We start from the raw sequence: 21,391 nt of genomic DNA, 5'->3' as shown, positions 1-21,391 counted from the left end.
TTTTGAGTGGGAGAAATTGCAAAAATGTGGCCAACCAAATTCAAATGCCTTAAAACATTCCCTTTCTAATATAATCCAGCCCTATTATTGCTTGCACTGTATTCTCTGAAATGTGTAGGGCACACCTACATCATTTTGATGGGAACAGATTATAAAGAAGTTACTTTACACTGTGTGTGTTGTTTTTTTTTTTTTTTTTTTTGTATTTTTTTTCTTTATTTTAAAAAGAACAATTAAAAAAACGATTAAATCTACAACATCGCACAATTGGACAAATGCACTGATCACACGGTTTGAATCTGTACAAAATTCTCTAAACGCAGCTAATAAAATGTCAAAAAAAAAAAAAAAAAAAAACAACCAAAAAAACGAAACAGATTGCATATTTTTACACACAAAAAACTCTTTTTTTCTTTTTAGAAAAACCAAGCCAAAAAAAAAAAAAGACTATTTTAACTCATTTCCTTTCCTCAACCCGGACATCTCCAGAACGTTTTAAAAAATAACAATTTTGTTATGTTACGTGCACAAAAATAACGTTTTTTTTTTTTTTTTTTTTTTTTTTTTTCTATTTTTTTTGTTGTTTTAAATCGTTCTATTTTTTTTTTCCTGTTATTAAAATAGATATCTCCTTCACAGAAATTCTCCCAACTTTGGTTGTTCGACTTAAGAAAAGTCTGCGACGACACAAGTGTTTTCTTTTCAAAAGAAAAAAAAAAAAAAACTGTTGCTCTCAAGTTCTGTCCTGAAGAAACTTTTTTTTTTCCCCAGCGCTGGCAGTCTGTGTTCCTGTTTGTGTTTCTATTTGAATTTGCTTGCTGAACAAATCTGAAATAAAGATGGAAGAAACCAGTTAATTACAGATGAGATTGCTTTCCTGTAATCTACTTCACACTGAGAAACAGTTTCCCTTATATCTAGAATAACAGATGGGCTGCCGTGAATTATAAGGTTATAATTACATCGAGGGGTTCTCTTGACACCATAAATCAGGAAAGCGATGATCTTCAGGACCCTGAGATGCAATTAAATGCTTTGATAAAGATTTTAAAGACAGGATAAAGGCCCAGGAAGTGCAAAACTAACTGAAAGCAAGGCGTGCAAACAGAGATTTCTTGAACTCATGTAGTACCACATATCATGTTCTAAAAAAGATTTCTATCCAAATGACACGTTTCAGATCTAGATTCTGAATAGCCCTGCTGTGTGGTCTAGAGGTTAAAGAAAGGGGCTTGTAACCAGGAGGCCCCCGGTTCAAATCCCAGCTCACTCACTGTGTGACCCTGAGCAAGACACTTAACCTCCTTGTGCTCCGTCTTTCGTGTGAGACGTTGAGTGACTCTGCAGCTGATGCATAATTCACACGCCCTAGTCTCTGTAAGCCGCCTTGGGTAAAGGCGTCAGAAAATAATAATTATTATTTCAGCTTCAGCCTCTTTAAATTAACACAATGGTCCAGCTTTCAGTCAGTGGCGGCATCAGACAGATCTCAATTCCAGAGCTCCACTGCAAGCCCTTTGTAAAACGCAGACTCTAATGATCCTGTTAAAGACCCACAAGCTCCTCACCTGTCCTCTGCTTGGGTTCACTTGCTGTGCTGGTAGGCGTAGGTAGTGTGTTCAGAAGGCGTCTCTATGGCAACCTGCGACTGTTGCTGATTGCTGCTTTCCTGTCATTGTAAATCAGGTAACTGAATTATTACACTGGGAAAGGATCGCAATCAATCAGCCTGCTTCCCTATACTTCACAACAAAGACAAAGCATCCAGGAGTTACCATTTTACTAAAGGAAAATCATGGACAAGACAAAACTGTTTCTACTATTCAAATCAGCCTACAGCCAGCTAAGCCACAGTGATACCATGCCTAGCTGCATTGCATTTACGGCTTGAAAAAAAATAGGAACACTTGAATCCAACTGCATTCTTCATTTGCATGTGTTATGACGCAGGGTGATCAAATCTCGTATTTGAATTGAGCTAATTTACCATTCAAGCTGAAACAACTGAAGAAAACAATCTGAGGCGATCGCTGCTTTTCTTAAGACTCTGCGGAGAACAGCGATCCACACAAAGCCAGGCAGCTGCTTCTTCACTTGTTTCACTCTGAATGGTCGAATCACACCCGATCCACACCAGCGACCCTCGCCTGTGGAGTGCGCGATCCGAATAATCGAATAATCATTTTGTAAGGTTCTAATCCAGGGCTGGCCAGCGCTGCTCCTGGAGAGCTGCAGGGTCTTCTAGTTTTCGTTCCACCCGAGTTCTCAATGGGAACCAATTGGTCAACACAAACGGTTTTTCACCAGGTCTTTCACAATCGATGGTTTAAAGAAGAAACTCCTGCAGGGTTGTGGCTCTCCAGGACCAGGGTTGGCCACTCCTGCTCTGTTCAAACCCAGCCCCTCGTCTCTTGTTGTTGCACCCCAGTGTACAGTAAACGCCTTGCAGAGAGATGCTTGTGCGAGACCCTACCTCGACTGTGACGCTGGAAGGAGGCACTGTTGTGTACTGCGGGATGTAGGTCCCTTGCATAGTCGTGGTGGCAGGCATGTACTGGAGAGGAGAACAGAGATGAAGATTTAGATCAGCGTTCTCATAGTGAGGATTAGCCATTGACCGGATTCTGGTTCAGCAATCGCGACAATGACTTCTAATTTATAATTCGACGCAGACATTTAAATGCAGAAATATTGAACATTGACACATTAAGACATTTATATTTACACACTTATCACGTAGTTCTAAACTGAGGTTTGACCCTCTAGATACACGTGTGTGTATATTGATAGATTGACGATCTATGCAATGGAGGTGAGACGCAATGGAGAAATGTCAATGGCAGAGACGCGCTGTGATGCACCGTTTGGCCACTAGGTGGCTGTTCAATGATGTCAACACTGAACTGGAACAGAAAACAACAATGCTGTGTGAATTATGAATCATCATGTAGATGGACCGCTGTGACCAAAGGTTTTGCATCACCCTATAGAATGAACTAATTTTGCTTCACAAAGTCCAATGAGATCTGCTGAACAATGTTACGTCAACATACTGAATTTCCACAGATCAGGGCCTGTGTGAACGAGTGGAGGCTCGTTAGAGGAGGCAGAGGAGACAGACACCCGATTCCAGTTCTGCACTCAGTCACCGCAGTATGTTCAGAGGAGACAGACACAGGCAGACGCACTCTTGCCTCCTCTATAGTTATGCTTGCCACGTCTATTAGTCAAGCACATTCTTCAGCATGTGAGTAAAGCCGCTTAAAATAATCGCCAAAGGCGGCATGCTCCCCCAGTCATGTGACTCACGGTGCCAGTGCTGCCCAGCGAGAGGTGGCTGAGCTGCTGCGCCAGGGGTCCCATCATGGAGGTGGGCTGGATGGACATGGTGTGATCCATGGTGGGAGCCAGTACTGTGCCCTGGAGAAGAGAAGCAGCAGTGAGTGGGAGACATTATCAAAGGGGATCCCCTGCATAGGAATCAATACACCAGCAAGAACGATCTGATTATTAGTAGTATTAGAATATCAGTGAGACTCACAGCAGGCTGCATGAGGTATGACTGGTGATGCATCCAGGAGGGGCTGTGGACCTGCGAGGGAGACCAAATTAAAAGTTATATAAAGGATGAGAAGACAGCCACTTCATTAAGCATGCACCAATGTAGAAAGTTACAGTGTTTGGAAGTTTGGCTAGAGTTTTTACTGTGCATCCTGCAGGGGGAGCAAATTGCTATATATATATAGCATATTTGTTTGCATTTTAATTTATCATCAATTTAAGTGATAATATAATAGAAAAAAAATAGTATTTTAATATCGTGCAAAGCAGTGAAATAAATCTCTGTTTGCAAGCCATGATTTCAGAGAGTGTTGCTCTTCCTTGCTCATACAACCACACCATACAGTAATATAATGCCCTTCATGTGCACGCATGTGCAGAGATAAACAGCAATCCAAAGGAGCTTCCAACTGCTCGCTAGTGAAAGGCCAAACCAAAGAGATTGGACTTAAAAATACTGACAGACTCCGCTTTCCAGATTTGGAAAGGAAGCTCCGAAGTGACAACCACTTTCTGCAACTTGAAAAACTAGCCCATTGTAAAGCGAAACTGATCCGAACGCCCTGACCTGGTAGGAAGAGACCGGTGAGTGGAGGTAGGGGGAGATGGAGGTCTGTGCGATCATCCTGTTCGGACCAATACTGTAGGGAGAAGAATAGAACCTGCAGGATGGAGAGCCAGAGAGAGCTTTTAATCCCTCTGAATTCAGAATCATCACAGTCAGCATTGCACCTAACTGAACACCTGCCATAACAGCGTCAATCCGCCGTGCGAGCGGCATCCCGTTTAAACAAAAGTGTGTGCTGCATGGTGCGGGTTTATCTATTCCATTCCGTTTTCATGCAGATGGACGAAAGCATTTGGAATTAGCCCAGTGAGTGTGTTTTCCAAGTCTTACCCGTTTGGTAAGGCTGTAGTTGGGTCGTACGTTAGTGTCATTCCTCCCTGCAAAGAGAACAGCAGTGATTAGCTACTGAAGCAGCCAGTGAAAATACTGCATACGTGTTACTGCTGCATATATGACAAAACAGGAATACGCTCCATCTTTTCTAATTATTGGCGATACCTTTAAATAGGATCAGCTGTATATAAGATCACAAAGGTTGTTCACGTGAGAAGTGAAAACTGAGAAAGATCTCTCAGAGATCAGACCCTCCCTTCTCCTGTACAAACGTCATTCAAAGAACAGAACTTGCATTAGAACAGTGAAAAGGTTGACAGACAGCGGCTGTGCCTACAACTCGTTGCTGCTGACTAAGACAGAAGCCTTCTTATTTAAGAGTGACTCGTTTTATAAGGGAGTTCAGTTTTATATCAACCCCTGCTTGAAGTGCAATCACTTTCCCAATGGAATATCAGATAGACAATAACCAATGCATTGAACACTGCTATAAACAGAAACAAAAATAAATGCATAGCCTCTTCACAAAAGGCTTGAAATACAAACAGGCATAGGAATATTATTATATATAGTAATACATGAAAAATACATGCAACTTTATTATTATATGCTGGTGAAAGCCTTCCTATACGTACAACTTAAAACATGCATGTGCTAATAATATACCATAATGTAATGTAACATAATGCAATCTAACGTGTACGCGATGCTGGAGGCTCCACACAGGGATTGACTGGTGACTGAATGTTTCACTGAGGATCACAAATGAATTGATTAATGGGCTGTGCATCTCTAAACCCTGCCAGTCTTACCGTCTCCCCGTCCCTGGACCAGGCCCTCCCGTTCTGGAGATACTTTCCTTGATTCTGTCGCTTCTTCTGCCCTCCGTCGGCAAACTTACACAACAAGGGTTCCGAGGGAACTAAGTGGGGTGGGGAGAAGGGCAGAGTGAGGGTCATGGATAGGCAGTGTAGGAAAGCCTGGGGCTGCAGGCCCTCTGTTTGTTTACGTTCTCCGAGACTCAACCCGAGAGCCTATATTTTTTAAGTACTCAGACAATACCTAAGCTGCTGTTGCGGGACACAATAGAGGCGTTAGTTTAGGATTAATTAAGTACGAAACGCGTATAACCCTTCAAGGTACACGGGGACGCATGTGTCCCACAAATAAAACGATGCTAACTTTCCTATTTTTGCAACGAGGTGCGCGAAACAGGGGATTCTAATTTACTGACGGGTTGGATCTGGTCATGCAAATGGTCAGTTTCCTCTTTGTGATGCCTGAGTCCCCCTCAAACGTGTTTTAAGAAGAAACCATTTGAACAACAAGTGCTCAGTTCCTTGTGTACATTAAGGGGTTAAATGTTTAACATATTGGGGGTGTTTGTAACCAATCACAAAAGCCATCAGAGGAAACCCTATATCATTATAAAGCACAGCAACAAGCATTTAATTAAGTATGCAAAGAGATACTGAATAGCAAACAGCCTGGACTATACCTTGTATTTGCTACTAAGCCTATCACCTGTATTGGCCTGCATATTAGACAGAATACAACAAGTTTAACACTTGTACTTCTCTACATGCAAAAAGACTGCCTCATTTCTACAACCTCCGCATTATGCTTCCCACTTAACGAAATGAAGGACCATTTGCATTTCAGTCGTTTTTGACTTGCCTGGTACCCCCGGTGGTGTCTTTATGTATTTTCCGTTAAAATGCTGGATGATGGCTTCGCACTTTTCTGTCGACTCCATCCTGAAATTTAAAAAAAGAGGTATTTAAAATGACAATAGCAGCCTTTGGTCTGTGGTAGCGCGGTGGTGTAATACCATATCTAGTCACAAGAGGGCGACGTTGCATTCAGTTATTGGTGCCTCCCCGTTCAGAGACAGGCACAGTTCAGTTTTGAAAGCAGCACACATTACTGTAGATGTATATTTACAGATTGCTCTTTGAAGATTTTTGCCCCGCAGCGTCTGTACTTTCCATGAAGAGTCATAGGAGAAGCAGTGATGGGATTCTGAGAAATTGCGTCTAAGAGTTTCCAAAGAAATCCCTAAAGCCTTCTCAGGATTTGGAACTTCTAGGATACATATTGTTTTAATTTGAACAGGAATAAGGGAGTAGCCAAAAGACCGAATCAATGAGATACAACCTTACGTTGTGTTAAATCGACTCCAACACAAGTGACTATATCAATGATTGTTGTATAATATAATGAACTGATGAATTTACTTTCTGTATAACAATTCATCATAATCACATCATAAACAGACCGCTAAAGTGAACTGAAATATATAACGTAGGGTTCTAGTTCTGTTACATGAACAGATGTTTTGTCTCCTTCAAAAAGAGTTGCTTAAAGAGCGGAGCATTAAAAGCTGCCCCTGCTTGCCTTTAATCGGACAGGCTCCAGTGGGGAGCCTGCTGTGGTCCCGGGCAGCGCCCTCCTTACCTGGCGAAGCCCACTCCACGGCTGGTCCCGTTGGCATCGCGCAGGATGCGGGTGGAGATGACCTGTCCGAAGGGCTTCAGCATGCCCTCCAGCTCCTGCTCGTCCATCGACACGGGCAGGTTAGAGATGTACAGGTTAGTGGGGTCCTGCTCCTGTTGCTAAGGGAACGGGAGACACAGCACAGTGAGAAACACGGGCTCAACCGTGTAGAGCTACAGCAGTGTTCACATGTATCAGAACACCCCATTGCTTCTGCATTAGAGCACCCCATTGCTTCTGTATCAGAACACCTCATTGCTTCTGTATCAGAGCACCCCATTGCTTCTGTATCAGAACACCCCATTGCTTCTGTATCAGAGCACCCCATTGCTTCTGTATCAGAACACCCCATTGCTTCTGTATCAGAGCACCCCATTGCTTCTGTATCAGACACCCCACCCCATTGCTTCTGTATCAGAGCACCCCATTGCTTCTGTATCAGAGCACCCCATTGCTTCTGTATCAGAACACCCCATTGCTTCTGTATCAGAACACCCCATTGCTTCTGTATCAGAACACCCCATTGCTTCTGTATCAGAGCACCCCATTGCTTCTGTATCAGAACACCCCATTGCTTCTGTATCAGAGCACCCCATTGCTTCTGTATCAGAACACCCAATTGCTTCTGTATCAGAACATTCCATTGCTTCTGTATTAGAACACCCCATTGCTTCTGTAGTTTTTGTGCATATGAAATCAAACCACTGGAACTGAGAATCTGGGAACACACAGGCAAATTAGCGATTGTCTAATTAACTGGTGACTTTAACAGGCCACACATGCAATTAAAACAGCAACATAAAAGGAACACACAGCCTAAAATGGTAAAATGCTTTTTTTAGATGACCAATTAAAGCACAAAGGGCTACATTTTCAAAGCGTTTACTCCAGTCTGTAATTTAAAAAAGCTGCAGGTTTTATAAAACTACAGCCAAACAACCGAAGTTCTACACTCCATGTGGTTTTTATACAAATCGAAGCGCTCTGCTTATCAGTTTTATATCAAGCACGTAAAATTTTCTCCTTTAAAGAAATAAGAGTTAATTAAAGCCTGGAGTAAACACTTTGAAAATATCTAACATTTCCACACTGGAGTACCCCCCCCCCCCCCCCCCCCCCCCCCCACAGGTTTCCATCCAGGTGGGTGTGTGAAGGAGATCGATGGCTTGAGGTGCTCCAATACATTTGCACAGTGCGGTATATCAGACCCACAATCTAAACAGGACAATGGTTCTTTTACATGTCCTTTTACTCTTGAAGAGCAGCGGTCAGGACTATTTGTATATCGTAACCCATCTAATAACCAGTATCAGCTGCCAACTAGAAAGCAGAAATCAGGATGGTTTGTTGTTCCCGTCACAGAGAAGCATTGCAGTAGCACAGCTGAATTACATGATGTCTGAACATTGTTAAACTTCAGCTGGGACTGTCCTCGTGTCGAACACTAAATGATGCTGCATATCCTTTTATTCTAGCTTATTTAAAGACAAAAAAGGATAACTATAAATAGACCACTTTGTGCTTTAATTTGGCATATTCTACAATTTCTAAAAAGTCTTGTGCATTTTACCAATTGTAGCTATGGATTCATTTTCTTTTACTATTTTAAACTAATTACAAGTATAAAAGTAATCAATTAAGTTAGACAATCACTACTTTGCCTATTTTGACAATTTTTACATGATTTCCAGTTACAGTGCCGTGATTTCCTATGTAAACAAATGAAAACTACAGAAGCAATGGAGCTGTTCTGATATATTTGCACACTGCTGTATAAACACAGCACAGGACTTCACTAATCTGAACCAATTAGTCCAGACTGACCTGCAGTGCACCAGCACCCCTGCTGATCTCCATGTGGGATTGGACTGCTGCAATGCGACCCCACCCTGGCACAGCAGGGAAGTGCCTGCAGCCCAGCCGTGTCCCGCACCGGATCTAAAGAGCCGCTTTTATCAGCAGGGCAAGCAGAGGTCACCGGAGCCCAGAGAGAGTGGCTTGAACCTGGGGCTGCCGCTGCCGGACAGGGAGGCTCCCTGGAGTCCTTCTGTTTTAAAGGACCGTTAATGCAGTGATGTGACGCGCTTGTAGGGGTCGGATACACGACCAGCCTCTTTACAGCTCATTGTGTGCCAGGCCTCGGGCTTCTTTGTGGCAATAATGCTTTATCTCAGTATCTAGTGGTTCTATTTCGTGTGCTCTGCATCAAGCATGCTGAGGGCAGTAGAGATTAGGCTGCTGGGATAACAGTTTATATAGTATATGGATCCACCACAGCGTCGATCATTTAAACAGACCTGCCTGTATTACATCCAAAGCTTCAGATGTGAAGTGCAAAAACAGACCCTTAAAACCAGAGTTCGTCTGTGTAAAAAACTCGCAATGTAATATATAACGAACCTCAGCAGCAGAGCGCTGTACGCTGTGTGGGATAAGCTTGGTCTACATTCCTTCTGCACTGGATAAAACAAGTCAGGGTCGTCGTTGAAAACAGGAAGGTAATTCATAGATTTGTAGGTGTGTCGGCTAGATGAAAATAAACAGCTTTTTTTAACAGCGATGGAATGTATCCATCACTGTTAAACAATAGGGCTGTGCATTTATATGAAACCCATACAATACCATACAATAATGGTTATGAGATTAATTTTACTATACATATATATGTTTATGGGGGTCTACACAAAGGGTTTAAATAATTTAAAAAAAAATTAAACCTTAAATTTCATTTTGTAATTAAAAAGGAAGCTGAAATAAGCTGCTTCGATTCAAACGGCTCTTACTCACCTCTGCTGAAATGCAGAAGTATGAAAACCAGACCAACTAGACAAAGCATTTTTACTGCCATGCAACTAGCTGTCACTATCAGTGCTCGGAACAGACCACTGATCTGAACCCAGTCCACTGCATGTAAAGCAAACAAACTGCTGGTGCTGCACTCTGCCACAGCGACAAGAATCCTTGTGCAATTTCCAAGAAGCAGAGCAGGAAACCGGGGGAGGAGTTAGCAACTAATCAGAGCGAGGAGGGAGAGGGAGAGGGAAGGAGTATTGACTGTACTTGGCTTGACCCTGTTCCCTGTGGACACTGTTTCCTCACTTTCATTTCTCAACTTCTAAAAAACTGCAAAGAAAGGCATGTGTGTGTGTGTGTGTGTGTGTGCATGTACATGTTTGTGCGTCTCTCTCTCTCTCTCTCTCTCTCTCTCTCTCTCTCTCTCTCTCTCTCTCTCTCTCTCTCTCTCTCTCTCTCTCTCTCTCTCTCTCTCTCTCTCTCTCTCTCTCTCATGTGTTAAGCAAACCCCTGCGTCTTAATCTGACCCCTGCCCTCTGGACTACAACATAAAAACAGCTCAACACAAAAGTGCTCTTCTGGCAGGACACACACACAGCCTATAGCTTTTGTCCCTAGTAAGCATTTCCTCAGGACAATATGTCCAGCTGACCCCGTCTCACCCAGGCTGAGTGATTATAACAGTTCAATAGCAGCCGCTAACCCCAGTGGTTCAGGGCTTTGTTTCAGACAGGCTCTAAATATTTGTTTTTAAGTCAGCATTGTTATCCAGTGCACGTGTTAACAATCAACCCCATCTTTACAAAGTCTGCAGCTACATGAATTATCTAGAGCAGGGCTGTCCATATATGGCTCTTCTGAGGTATCCCATTTAAGGCTTTTACTTTAAAAAAAAAAAAAACTGCAAGAACAGTCTAGTCTTGGGTAGAAACAAGTACAAAGTGCGACGAAATGAATGAGCAGAAAACTACTGAACCATTTCTGTGTAGCTGCCTGTATTTAGTCAGCTTTTTAGTTATTTAGTAACTGTTTTTGTTAAGGATATATATATTTTTGTACGTCTCTTTTAGCAAAAAAAAAAGCTGGAGAGCTCTGATCTATATTATCTGCATCAATCTACAATCTCTCTCTCTCTCTCTCTCTCTCTCTCTCTCTCTCTCTCTCTCTCTCTCTCTCTCTCTCTCTCTATAATGTATTTGATAAGAAGTACAGTCCTGCTTCCTTTAAAAACTAGTATGTGCCATACTTACTGTAGGGTGTGTAACTACAGCCATTAACTATACTGTGATCTTTGTTATATAACTATAATGCGATCTTTGTTATATATAAGTGTTGGCACACCAGGCTGCATGCAGACACACGCACACACACTCGCATCTCACACATACACCAGGTGAACAATTAGAGAAGTCTCACTCGCAAACAATGCAACCCCGACAAAAAACATAACCTCGGGAGACTTTGGGAACGGATAAGGGGGTGAAGAATAGATCTTTCGGACGATATCAGACGACAGAATGCCCCAGTCAGGCATTCTGCGAGGATCGTAAACGGAGAGCACTGCGTTGGTGTGATGGATTGCTCGTTATCTTCTTTAGCGGATATTTGAAGAGGGGGCAATTATCTACTCAGGGAGGTGAGTAAGTCTGACTACACAGAAATGCAAACAGTTCATTAATCTGTTTCAGAGCAAGCTATACAGTAAAACCTGTCTAATCCAGCATCGACAGGGACCAGAGAATTGTGCCGGATTATACAGTGTGCTGGATTACAGCGGTAATGCAAAATATAATACTGTACCCCAATATATCATTAAGAAACTATCTGAATGCTTTGCAAAACTTATTATAGTACACACAGCAGAAGTGCTGTCCAGGTATACTCAGCAATTCATTTTAATGATTTCCATGCGATTTATAGAAAAAAAAAGCCACACAACTCTGCTTGACTGCAAAGTTTTATATCGATTTTAAGCAGGACAAGACTTTAAAATCAGACCCCAGATTAGACAGGTTCTGGATTGTAGTGGGGATCACACCATTGATATCAATAGGGATTTAGTTGGGACCCCAAAATGATGCTGGATTATACAGAACACCAGTTTGGAGAGGAGCTGGACTAGATTTTTACTGTGTGACACATAACACTGGCTGCTGACATTCTGTTCTTAGCTTCTTTTGTGTTGGAAATGTGAAACATGTTAAACTGTTATGCAGATGTCTTGATAACAGCATTACTGTCAATGCTCTAGGGTGCTGTGAAGGTGAAGCAGCAAGGGGTGGTAACAGGTATGGGACCCACAGCACGTCACACTCTGGCATTTAGCAGGTGATGTTAAATGTCACTGCCTGCAAACACCACCTGAACAAACATTCCTTTGCATGTGCAGGTTTAGTTTAATCTACCTGTTTTGTTTATTCAGCATTGGGACTATCCTAAAACCTGGAATGGATGAAACTGCTATGCAACCAGAGTTTTATCCCTGGTATCAGACTGTGGGGATAAATGCAGATGTCGCGCTGTCTGCACAACCATCCATCTGTATACAGTTATTCCACACGCTGTAAAATTTTGAAACATACTTCACCATGACACTAACACCTTACCTAATGACATCTTAAAACTATTTATTGCCATTGTATAGACAGAACAGAAAAAAAAGGCAGTCAGGCAGGCGCTTAAGGGGTTAAACCCTCTAGCAAACGAACATAAAGTTCCAGCATTGTCCTGCGAATGGTGTGAAGGAATGGTTACACAAGTGAGCAGACTGGAGTTTTGCAATGGGGGCAGGGAGAGGCGGGGCTCTGAGACTGTATCTCACAGACACTAAATGAGTTCCCAGTGCTGGACACAGTGTCACGTATTGTCCTGGGCTCTTTTGCAGCAGGCAGTGTAGCACGCTCCCAGGGCTGCCTCAATGGGGCTGGCTGAATGAGATCAGAGGATCGCTTTAATAGGACTACAAGAATCCCTTTCACGGGGGCGACAGACACCCACACAAAGACGCTGGGCAGTTAACAGGGTGATGGAGAGAGTCAGGCTGTCTGCTCTCTATGTCTTCATCGCGACACAATAAACCTGCAAGCTAGCAATAAAGCCACTGCTGCAATGAAGCCGCAAGATCCCCCATCAACCCTGTGGGCAGCGTGTGACCGTAACAGAAGTGTGATTGCATTAAGGGGTACCTATCGTCTTGCATTCTGCACTTCAATGTGGAGCTAAGAAAGGTTTTAAAATATGTTTTAATTCACTGCCCCCCCCCTTTATTCTGATAATCTGTTTTTTTTTTTTCTCTTTGCTTGTATTTTATACTTCAGATTGGAATATGCAGGCAGATTTACCAGGGACTAGAGTTTCAAACTCCTGGCCCCGGGTCATTGCAATAAGGGAAGTTCCGAAGCCCTGGATTGAGTGCAGGGGTAGTCCAAGTTTCAAGCCTTGTGGAGCTAATGCTGCTAACAGAAGGTAACTTAGCACTCCGAAAACAGAGGTATTTTCACAGGGACTTGCGTCATCACTTCACAGGGAGTGCAGAATTTCGCTAGCTCAGGTGGGTAAAAAAAAAAAAAAAAAAAAAATACAGGTTTTGCAACACTGAAACAATCACAGTATTGTTCTTGTAGCTAATTTTTAATATCTGGAAACGATCCCCAAGTTACAACCTTCATCAATTTAAGACCAGTTCAAAGCTGACTTAAAATCGGAGAGCTGTTAGAATCTGTGTTAGTGAAAGCGTTTTTTTTTTTTTTTGTAAAAACAAAAACAATACAACCTTAAAGATTACCTTGGCCATCTGAGCCTGAACTCCACTGGATTTCAAAGCAGCCACAGCTTTCTGGGCAGCTGCAGGGCTGTCGAAATCCACAAACCCATAACCTGCGAGGGTACAAGGCATTCGCAGAGAGAGAGAGAGAGAGAGAGAGAGAGAGAGAGAGAGAGAGAGAGAGAGAGAGAGAGAGAGAGAGAGAGAGAGAGAGAGACCACAGAAATGTTACCCATCCGCTTCAAATGGAAGGTGACATCAAGGCAACATGTGTAACATTCAAAATAACCCCCAAGCACCTAACAGCAGCATTCATGCAAATCACGGGTGGCCAATCACGATCCTAGAGGGCTGATCCACTCCAGGTTTTACATGACTTCATGAACTACTTCAGGGTCTGGGTGGCAGTTTAATTGGTCCGACAAGGTTGGAACAAAGACCAGGAATGGAAGAGCCAACTTTGGATACCCCTGATATAAATGAATTGTAACTCCAGCCTGGGGAATTTTCAGGAGTCATTGGGAGAGAATATGCCTCTCTGAAACCAGCATTCGCTCACCTTCCTTTCCTATGTAAGCAGATTTTAAAAAGTTTTTTTTTTTTTTTATCAAAGTACTAGCTAAAACATTTGTCTGCTTGACTTAGTTTATTTATGGTTGTATTTATTTTTAAATGCCTTTAAGGAGCTGGAACTTACCTTTGCATTTGTTGGTAGTCTTATCCAGGATGGCCTTTGTAGAAACGATTTTTCCATATCTGCCAAACAGAGATAGAGAGAGATGCTTAAGCTAATGGTTTTAAATGGACATTGTTTTTTTTTTTTTTTTTTTTTTTTTTTTTTTTGAATTTTTCGTTCTATTTTTCACAAATTAGATTTGCATTTCGTTTTGTTTCGTGCTATTCTGTACTTGCAAAAAACACAGAGCTCTAGAGAAAAAAAAAATTATACAAACATCATTTTGATCTTTTTTTTTAACATCATATAATCACAAAAACTACAAAATGATATCGCAAAATTCTACCAGAAACCATAAAAGTAGTACAGTATTTCGAAATGCCACATTTTTCAGCTTGTCAGTTTTGAGTTAAGTATATGGAAAACTACAAAGCGATGTGCAATTCCATATGTTAACGTAACATTATTCAGCAGGTTTCATTCGACTTTATGAAGTTAATTCTATAGGGGGATGGAAAACTGCATTCCTGCAACTGTAAAAATTTCAACGAAATGAAAACCATCACCATGAACTTCATCTACTACTAAGTCATGATTTTCCAAAAATGGGCAAGTGAAAAGAACATAAAACATCTAGAGGAAAGAATAACAAGGGCAGGAAAGCTGTTTATCACTCACATTAAAATAAAAAGACTTCCTTGATTTATGAATCTGTTTTAGGGATCATTGGTGGATAACTTTATAAATATCCCTGCTTTGGTGAATAAAAAAAAAATTCAATGGTACGTTAGAGCAGATCATTCCAGACCCAGCCCTGTGTAATTCCCAAATTCCCAGTTGTCATCGCGTGCCTTGAAACTCAATCACCCCCTGCAGCCCTGTGCAGGCTGGCATGGCACAGCTCTCTGTTATTAGTCACTGAAAGACGTGGGTGAAGGAGGAGGACAGTCTGGCTCCATCTCAATGGCACGCACTCACACAAACACATGCATTATTCTTTTCAGTGCCGCAGACAGACCTCCACAGTGCTGCACAGTGGAGACATACACAAATACCTGACCAGGTATGCTAGCACCTGCATTGGTGTATATTTCCTTTTATGTCCATTTCAAAGTATAAGGCATCAGTACTGTTACATTTGTTGGAAGTTTCCTTTTGAACTTCAAGGTCATAACTAACAGGAAAGTGGATTCTTTTTTTCTGTTTTCCCCGAATTGATTAGACAGATTCGCTACTGGTTGTTTTTGTAGGTTTGAAATGGCAGTTTAGTTTGGTGTGCGTGTGGTGGATTTTAAATAACCATCTTTGCTTAGTTTTCTTATTTTTTTTTAGTTTATCAGTGTTCTTAGACAGGAACATTTGTTAAATTTGTCCAATATGGATATAAAAATGAGTTAAAGGTATTTGTTTGCATGGGGCCTTACCTGTACCCCCCCACCCCCCCTTAATCCTTTTACAGGGTCACAGCAAGCCAAACCCAGCAGACACTGGACCACACACCAGTCCATCACACACAGCAATTTAGAGCTGCCAATCAACCTGAACAGCATGTCTTTGGACTGTGGGAGGAAACTGGAGTACCTGGAGAAAACCTGGATTTGAACCCATGACCCTGGTGCTGTGAGGCAGCAGCGCTAACCACCACGCCACCCTGCTGCCTGAGTATGGTCTAGCACAATTGAAAAAAAAAAAAAAACAGGTACTTTGATTAAGGGTGTAGAAAAGATCCATTTTAAGGATTGATTCTCTGGCCTCCTGTCTCTGGTTTCCCCAAAACCCGTGGAACACCCCCCACCCCCTCCCACTGGCACGAGCTTCACAGCCTATCAAACGTCATTCCAGCCAGTATGAGAGCAGAAAGCATGGCAGGCCGTTGACTTGACATGCAGGATGTTGACCTGGTTGCTAACAATGGCCCGTTTGTTCAGTGTTGTCCTGATCAAAGATGTGCTGTGCTGCGCACACGAGGAAAGGGCCAAGAGCCCTCGCTTCACTCCCAGAGCAACCGGCTTTGATTTCCAGCGTTTGCACATTCCTTACTTTCAGTTGATAATACCTTTTTGTTGTTCCTGCAGGATCTTCTCGTAGTTGTCCAGAGTTTAAATTTGTAAAGCAAATGTTGGTAGCATTAAATCAAGTTTGCAGAACCCCTTTTCACCTGTTTTAGAGCAGGTGAATTCATCTATACGAATTTCTTAAAGCACTACCTGGCAAGTGTTTTATAAACACTTAGACATGGCCTAAGACAGAAAACAGTCCTTCAAGTTTTGTGATGGAAGCCTGTGAAGGAATGCAGTAAACAATAAGCAAACGATGTGTGAGCAGGACAGGGAATTTACAGCAAACCCACTGTTAATTAAACTATTCCAGAACTGAAGTAAGTGTAATAAACAGCTTTCTCAATCGCGTGTGTGTGTGTTTGAGAGAAAGGGAGGCAGTATGCAACACAGCGAATGAGGCCAGCAGGGAAAGAGCCTTGCTAATTCCCTGTTCTCATGCTTGTGTGTAAGCACTTCCTGTGGAAAATGGATAAAGGCCATTGTTGGTAAAGAGAGAGAGAGAGAGAGAGAGAGAGAGAGAGAGCTTCGCCAAAGCAGCGACTGGAGAGGAGAACTATTTTGGTGTCAAGGAGTCGGGAAGGATCTTGCAAAGCTTTGGAGATGGAATGCGGAAATGCTGGGACCTTTGACCTGGTTCTCGCTGCAGATTCCGCTAGGTGATGTTGGGGGGGGGGGGGGGGGGGGACTTTTATACTTTGACCTACTTGTGTCCCTGCCCCCCGCCCTTCCTAAGGTTAATTCCGGTCCTTCCCAGCTGATAGTGTCCCAGCCTTTCTTGTCTTTATGGATTTCCTGTCAGGACTGGGTGGTCCCTCTGGGGCACAGAGCCAGACGTGAACTGGTTTTGTAGCCTGACTCTGACTGTAGGGTTTCATACGCCAGCACTAGACCTTTCCTCCCCTCTCTCTCTCCTCAGACAGAAAACGAAACATTTCTGCTTTTACTATAAAGAATACGGCTATTATGTAATCTTGCTGTCACGAAATCAAGGGATCTTCAGAAGAATACTTAAAGGCGTTGTAACAACTTTCTGTGAAGTACGTTGTTCTGTTTTGTGGTGAAGCCCATTTACCTTGACACCCCCACACTGGAGATCCACACCCCCTGTGGAGCAGGTAGTATACAAGGGGGATTCTAACACCTTCTACAGGCAGTGAATCTAGAGTGTGGTGGTGTCAAAACTCTAAAGAGGTCTTGAAAATGAATCTATCTACTGAGAAATGATAAGGGACTTGTTAGCTATTGTCTTAATCAGTGCGCTATCTGAAACTCTGCTTGACTTTATTTAGTTTTTCCTTCATCTTGTGATTGAAGCAAGAGGTGAATGACAAGAGACTGTCAGGAAAGTCTATTAATGAGAGGTAAGACTATTTAGATCCCAGATTTCTGAAAATGTACAGAAGTAATATTTTAGAAGTTGTTGGAAAGTCTTACTGTCACTTATAGCCTTGTCCCTCATTAGACACGCACCCCAAACGTATCATGCGATCAGACAAGGAAAGAACAATAAAAAATCCAGCTGGGCCTATATATAGTATAGGTTGATCAAAGTATAGCAACGTTTCAGCTAGTGTCTTTGTCAGTGTCACAGCTGGCTTTGCAAAGGGAAACCAACAGAATTTTCCCCTTTTTTTTTCCAGACAGAAGCAGATAGCCCTCCGAATTTCGAAAGGAAAACAGAGTTTCTTTTCAGTGAGTCGTTACCCAGCGCACGTCAGCGACTGCCATTTCAGACGAGGTTCCTCCCAGCAAAAGAGAAGCTCATGGAAAAAGATCATGTTTTAGGAAAAATGTACTGAAACGAAAGCGTTGGGGAGAGAGGGAGTGCACTGCTAGCGTGCGTGCGCGTGTGTGTGTGTGTGTGTGTGCGTGCGTGTGTGTGTGTGTGTGTGTGTGTGTGTGTGTGTGTGTGTGTGTGTGTGTGTGTGTGTGTGTGTGTGTGTGTGTGTGTGTGTGTGTGCGTGTGTGTCAGGGGCGGGTTAATCAGATTTACATCACTGGCTGGGGAGGCTTACTCTTGCTTTGGCTCTGGCTCTTGTTTGTGATGTTCTCTTTGCTTTCAGCCTCAACTTCTCGGAAAGTCTGAGCTGCCTTTTCGAAAGTGAAACTGTTGTTTTTTTCCACCAGAGTTGTCAGTGATGGACCTGGGGGTTTGCTCAAACTATTTCTAGGGATTTTCTTCCCAGTCTCCTTATAGGGGTGCTGGCAAACCTTCCAGAGGCTATATGTACATAGGGAGGACATCCACCACCCACCCACCCACCCTCTAGGCATTCCTTGGCTTTGAGCTCTGAAACATTTTAAACATTCAAAAGGTCAAATAAGGATATGAAGCCACAAGCCCTCCCTACACCCCTCTGCTTGCTGTAGCTACTGAGATATGCACTAAGAATCTATAGCAGAGTTAAAAGACAACACCACCTAGCCCAGAAACCAGGCAAAAAAACGTGGAAATTAGTGAAGGATTTTTATTTGATTGTAAAGATAGATTGCAGAGGGGTTTTCTATAGCTGCCTCTTTCCTGCTATCTTGTCTGCTTGCGGTTTTAACAGTTACATAAGCACAGATATGATCAGACGTGACGTATGCTGCTTGACGTTTGCACCTGGAAGCTCACTGTATTGTATACAGTGCATGCAACCAAGATCCGAGAAGTGATGCTCTCTCACAACAACACACAACCTGCACTGCATTATCCCTATTATACAATGTAAAAAATAACAATAAGACTAATTTCATATGTTTAAAAGTGATTTTAATTAGACAAATGTGGAAATAACATCCCCCCCTCTTAAAATAGTTCTTGTTTTCCATTTACAGCTGTAGTAAAGTATTAACTATGATGTTCTAACAGTATATTAATGTTACGACTCAGAGGCAGTTCATGTAAGTGTCTATTTAAGCCCACTCTGAGCTCCATGTAACTGCTTATGCCACATGGCTCTCTGGAGACATAACATTGCCATAGAACTGTATTAAGGTGTTCTATCGTGACAGTTTTCAAGTCTATATTTGTGTTACTCTCAGTCATGGTTTGTCGTTTTGTGCATGCTTCATTTCTGTCAGATTCTACCTTGTCTAGTCCCTCAGAGTCGATCTCCAGGTGTCTTTTTTTATGTTTTTTTTTCTCTCATTGAGAGGTGCTGTCTGGCCTCCTGGCTGCTTTGTGTTTGAAGGCTCTTTGCCAAACGGGGTTTCACATTTGTCATGTTGATTAAACTAAAATTCACTTCAGGAATTGTGTCATTTATTCTGTGTTGTTGCCTACTGTGGCGGATTGATATGGCTAGGTTTTCAGTGAGGAGGTTGCCGGTACTAGATCTGTGATGTTATCCCAGCATAGTGCAAGGCTGACCAATCAGAGCTGCTCTTCTTCTTGTTTAGCAGATGTTTTTTTTTATCCAAAGTGACTTAAAGACTTGGGTTTGAACTATGCATCACAACTGCTATGCATGCAAAACTATGCATCACAACTTATTGTATTGTATATGACATTTTCATTAGCTAACACAAACATTTCACAGACCTACAATAGACCTATTTATAGCTCTTAGCTCACATGTTGGAAACATTTGTGCTGGTGCCTCAGGGAAACACTAAATATACCGTAAAGCTCCTAATAAAAGCACAGGCTACTAATAATAGGCAGCTAATGTGTGCCTGGGGTGTTGAAGGTCTTTCCTATACAGCATAACAATAGCGCAAAGTCAATGTGCATTGAGACGTTTTACTCGCACAGGGTCAGAGTTTAAAAGAAGTGCAAAATAACAACCAAGAGTCCTTCCTGTCTCTGTCACTGTCTAAAACTGGCAGGGGTGAATGAAGCTGAGGTCGTTTTTTTAGCAAAAGAGGCGTTGGCACAACGACAAACGCTTCGCCTGTCTTTCTCAGCGTCTTCAACGTAAGTGACAAACATTTTGACCAGAAGGGGTCTTGAAAGTTAAAATGAGTTTTGATTCACATTCTCACACCCAAGGAGTTTGTGCATTCTCCATTCCAAATAATAGATTCAGGTGGTCTTCAGGGTCGAGGCCCAATTCAGTTGATTTTCCGCAACATTGAAACCCGACCTTTTAAAAGACGTTTAAAACATTGTACCTGTGTATAAGCTTTAATTGTGCATGGAAAGAACGGTGAAGAAACACTGAATATGGACTAAACGGGCTTAACCCTTTCATGCATGAAGTATTGAAAATAACTGAAATAAAAGCAGCTTTTTCATCCATTGCTATATATGGAAGGGGGTGACATCCTCACATGAGGTCGTCATGCATTTACATCTTCCAGATGACCCCATATTAAGACAGGCGTGTTTTTTTTATTTTTATAATAATATGTCCCCATATGAGGCCAGCATGCCCAAAAGGGTCACATGCCATAGCTGGCCTACTTTTGACAGCAGTGCCGGCAATGAAAGGATTAGCGTGGGCACTCACGGCTGGCACAGCTTCACCAGGTCCTGATCGGTGGTGCCCGGGTGCAGCCCGCGGATGTACAGGTTGGTTTTGCTCAGCTGCTCCCCTCCTCCACTGCTGCTGTTACTGCTGCTGTTCGTGCTGGGACTGGGTGGCGCCATCTGCTGGGAGGAGGACACATAGATCTGCTGCAGACACACACACAGAGAGAGAGAAAGAGACATAGGGGGTGAGCGCGAGAGTGGCACTGTGACACTCACTCAATCTCGAGTACCGTTAACTCGTTAGAAATCGCAAATGCTGAACCAGAAACTGCTATTAAACCGTAGAGCTCAGGATCGGTACACAGGATAAGACATACAGGAATTGAACAATAACGGTGGCTGATTTCTCGTGCGTCATTTACTGTATAACAGAAGTTAGGAGAACTGTGGTTCTGTTGTGGTTTTTAATTTGCCACGCCAGCATTGCCCTGTGTGCAGGACAGCTAGGCTCTGCAGCACATGTACATATTCAGTTTATATAAATCTGGTGCACAGTAAACCGATATGTCTATAGAGATTGTAACAGTTTCCAATTATATACCATTTCAGTAAATGATGTAATTCAGTTCTAAGCATTTAAAAAAAAAAACCTTGGGATAATGAAATTTGGCGAGAGCTGCAGAAATTATTTCCACACAGACAAACTGAAATATTGCTCTGCACAGTACAGTACAGTCCAGTC

The 21,391-nt window shown here is 42.5% G+C and overlaps 1 protein-coding gene and 1 long non-coding RNA gene across 4 annotated transcripts; one reads left to right on the top strand and one right to left on the bottom strand.

The window, feature by feature from the left end:
* On the bottom strand, positions 1-20,890 carry LOC121309002 (RNA-binding motif, single-stranded-interacting protein 2-like). Of its 2 annotated transcripts, XM_041241791.1 has the most exons (13): positions 20,687-20,886; positions 14,212-14,270; positions 13,536-13,627; positions 6,920-7,077; positions 6,140-6,219; positions 5,275-5,384; positions 4,460-4,506; positions 4,130-4,223; positions 3,542-3,592; positions 3,310-3,420; positions 2,474-2,554; positions 1,569-1,669; positions 1-828 (listed from the first exon to the last, which is right to left on the bottom strand). In XM_041241791.1, the coding sequence occupies exons 1-12, from the start codon at positions 20,824-20,826 to the stop codon at positions 1,586-1,588; spliced, it is 1,107 nt and encodes a 368-aa protein (XP_041097725.1). In that variant the 5' UTR covers positions 20,827-20,886; the 3' UTR covers positions 1-828; positions 1,569-1,585. The 2 variants fall into 2 exon arrangements, with proteins under 2 accessions (XP_041097725.1, XP_041097726.1); XM_041241792.1 differs by lacking the exon at positions 2,474-2,554 and having other exon boundaries at positions 20,687-20,890.
* LOC121309003 lies at positions 10,193-18,113 on the top strand. 2 transcript variants are annotated; one of them, XR_005948589.1, is made up of 4 exons: positions 10,193-13,301; positions 15,195-15,253; positions 15,650-17,611; positions 17,891-18,113. It is a non-coding gene; the product is annotated as an uncharacterized LOC121309003 (long non-coding RNA). The 2 variants fall into 2 exon arrangements; XR_005948588.1 differs by having other exon boundaries at positions 15,650-18,113.
* Positions 20,891-21,391: the final 501 nt, after the last annotated feature.

Source organism: Polyodon spathula, unplaced genomic scaffold (genome assembly GCF_017654505.1).
Source record: "Polyodon spathula isolate WHYD16114869_AA unplaced genomic scaffold, ASM1765450v1 scaffolds_825, whole genome shotgun sequence".
Classification (NCBI taxonomy): Eukaryota; Metazoa; Chordata; class Actinopteri; order Acipenseriformes; family Polyodontidae; genus Polyodon; species Polyodon spathula.
Note: the sequence above shows the minus strand (reverse complement) of the source record. Positions and strands in the feature narration are given on the sequence as shown.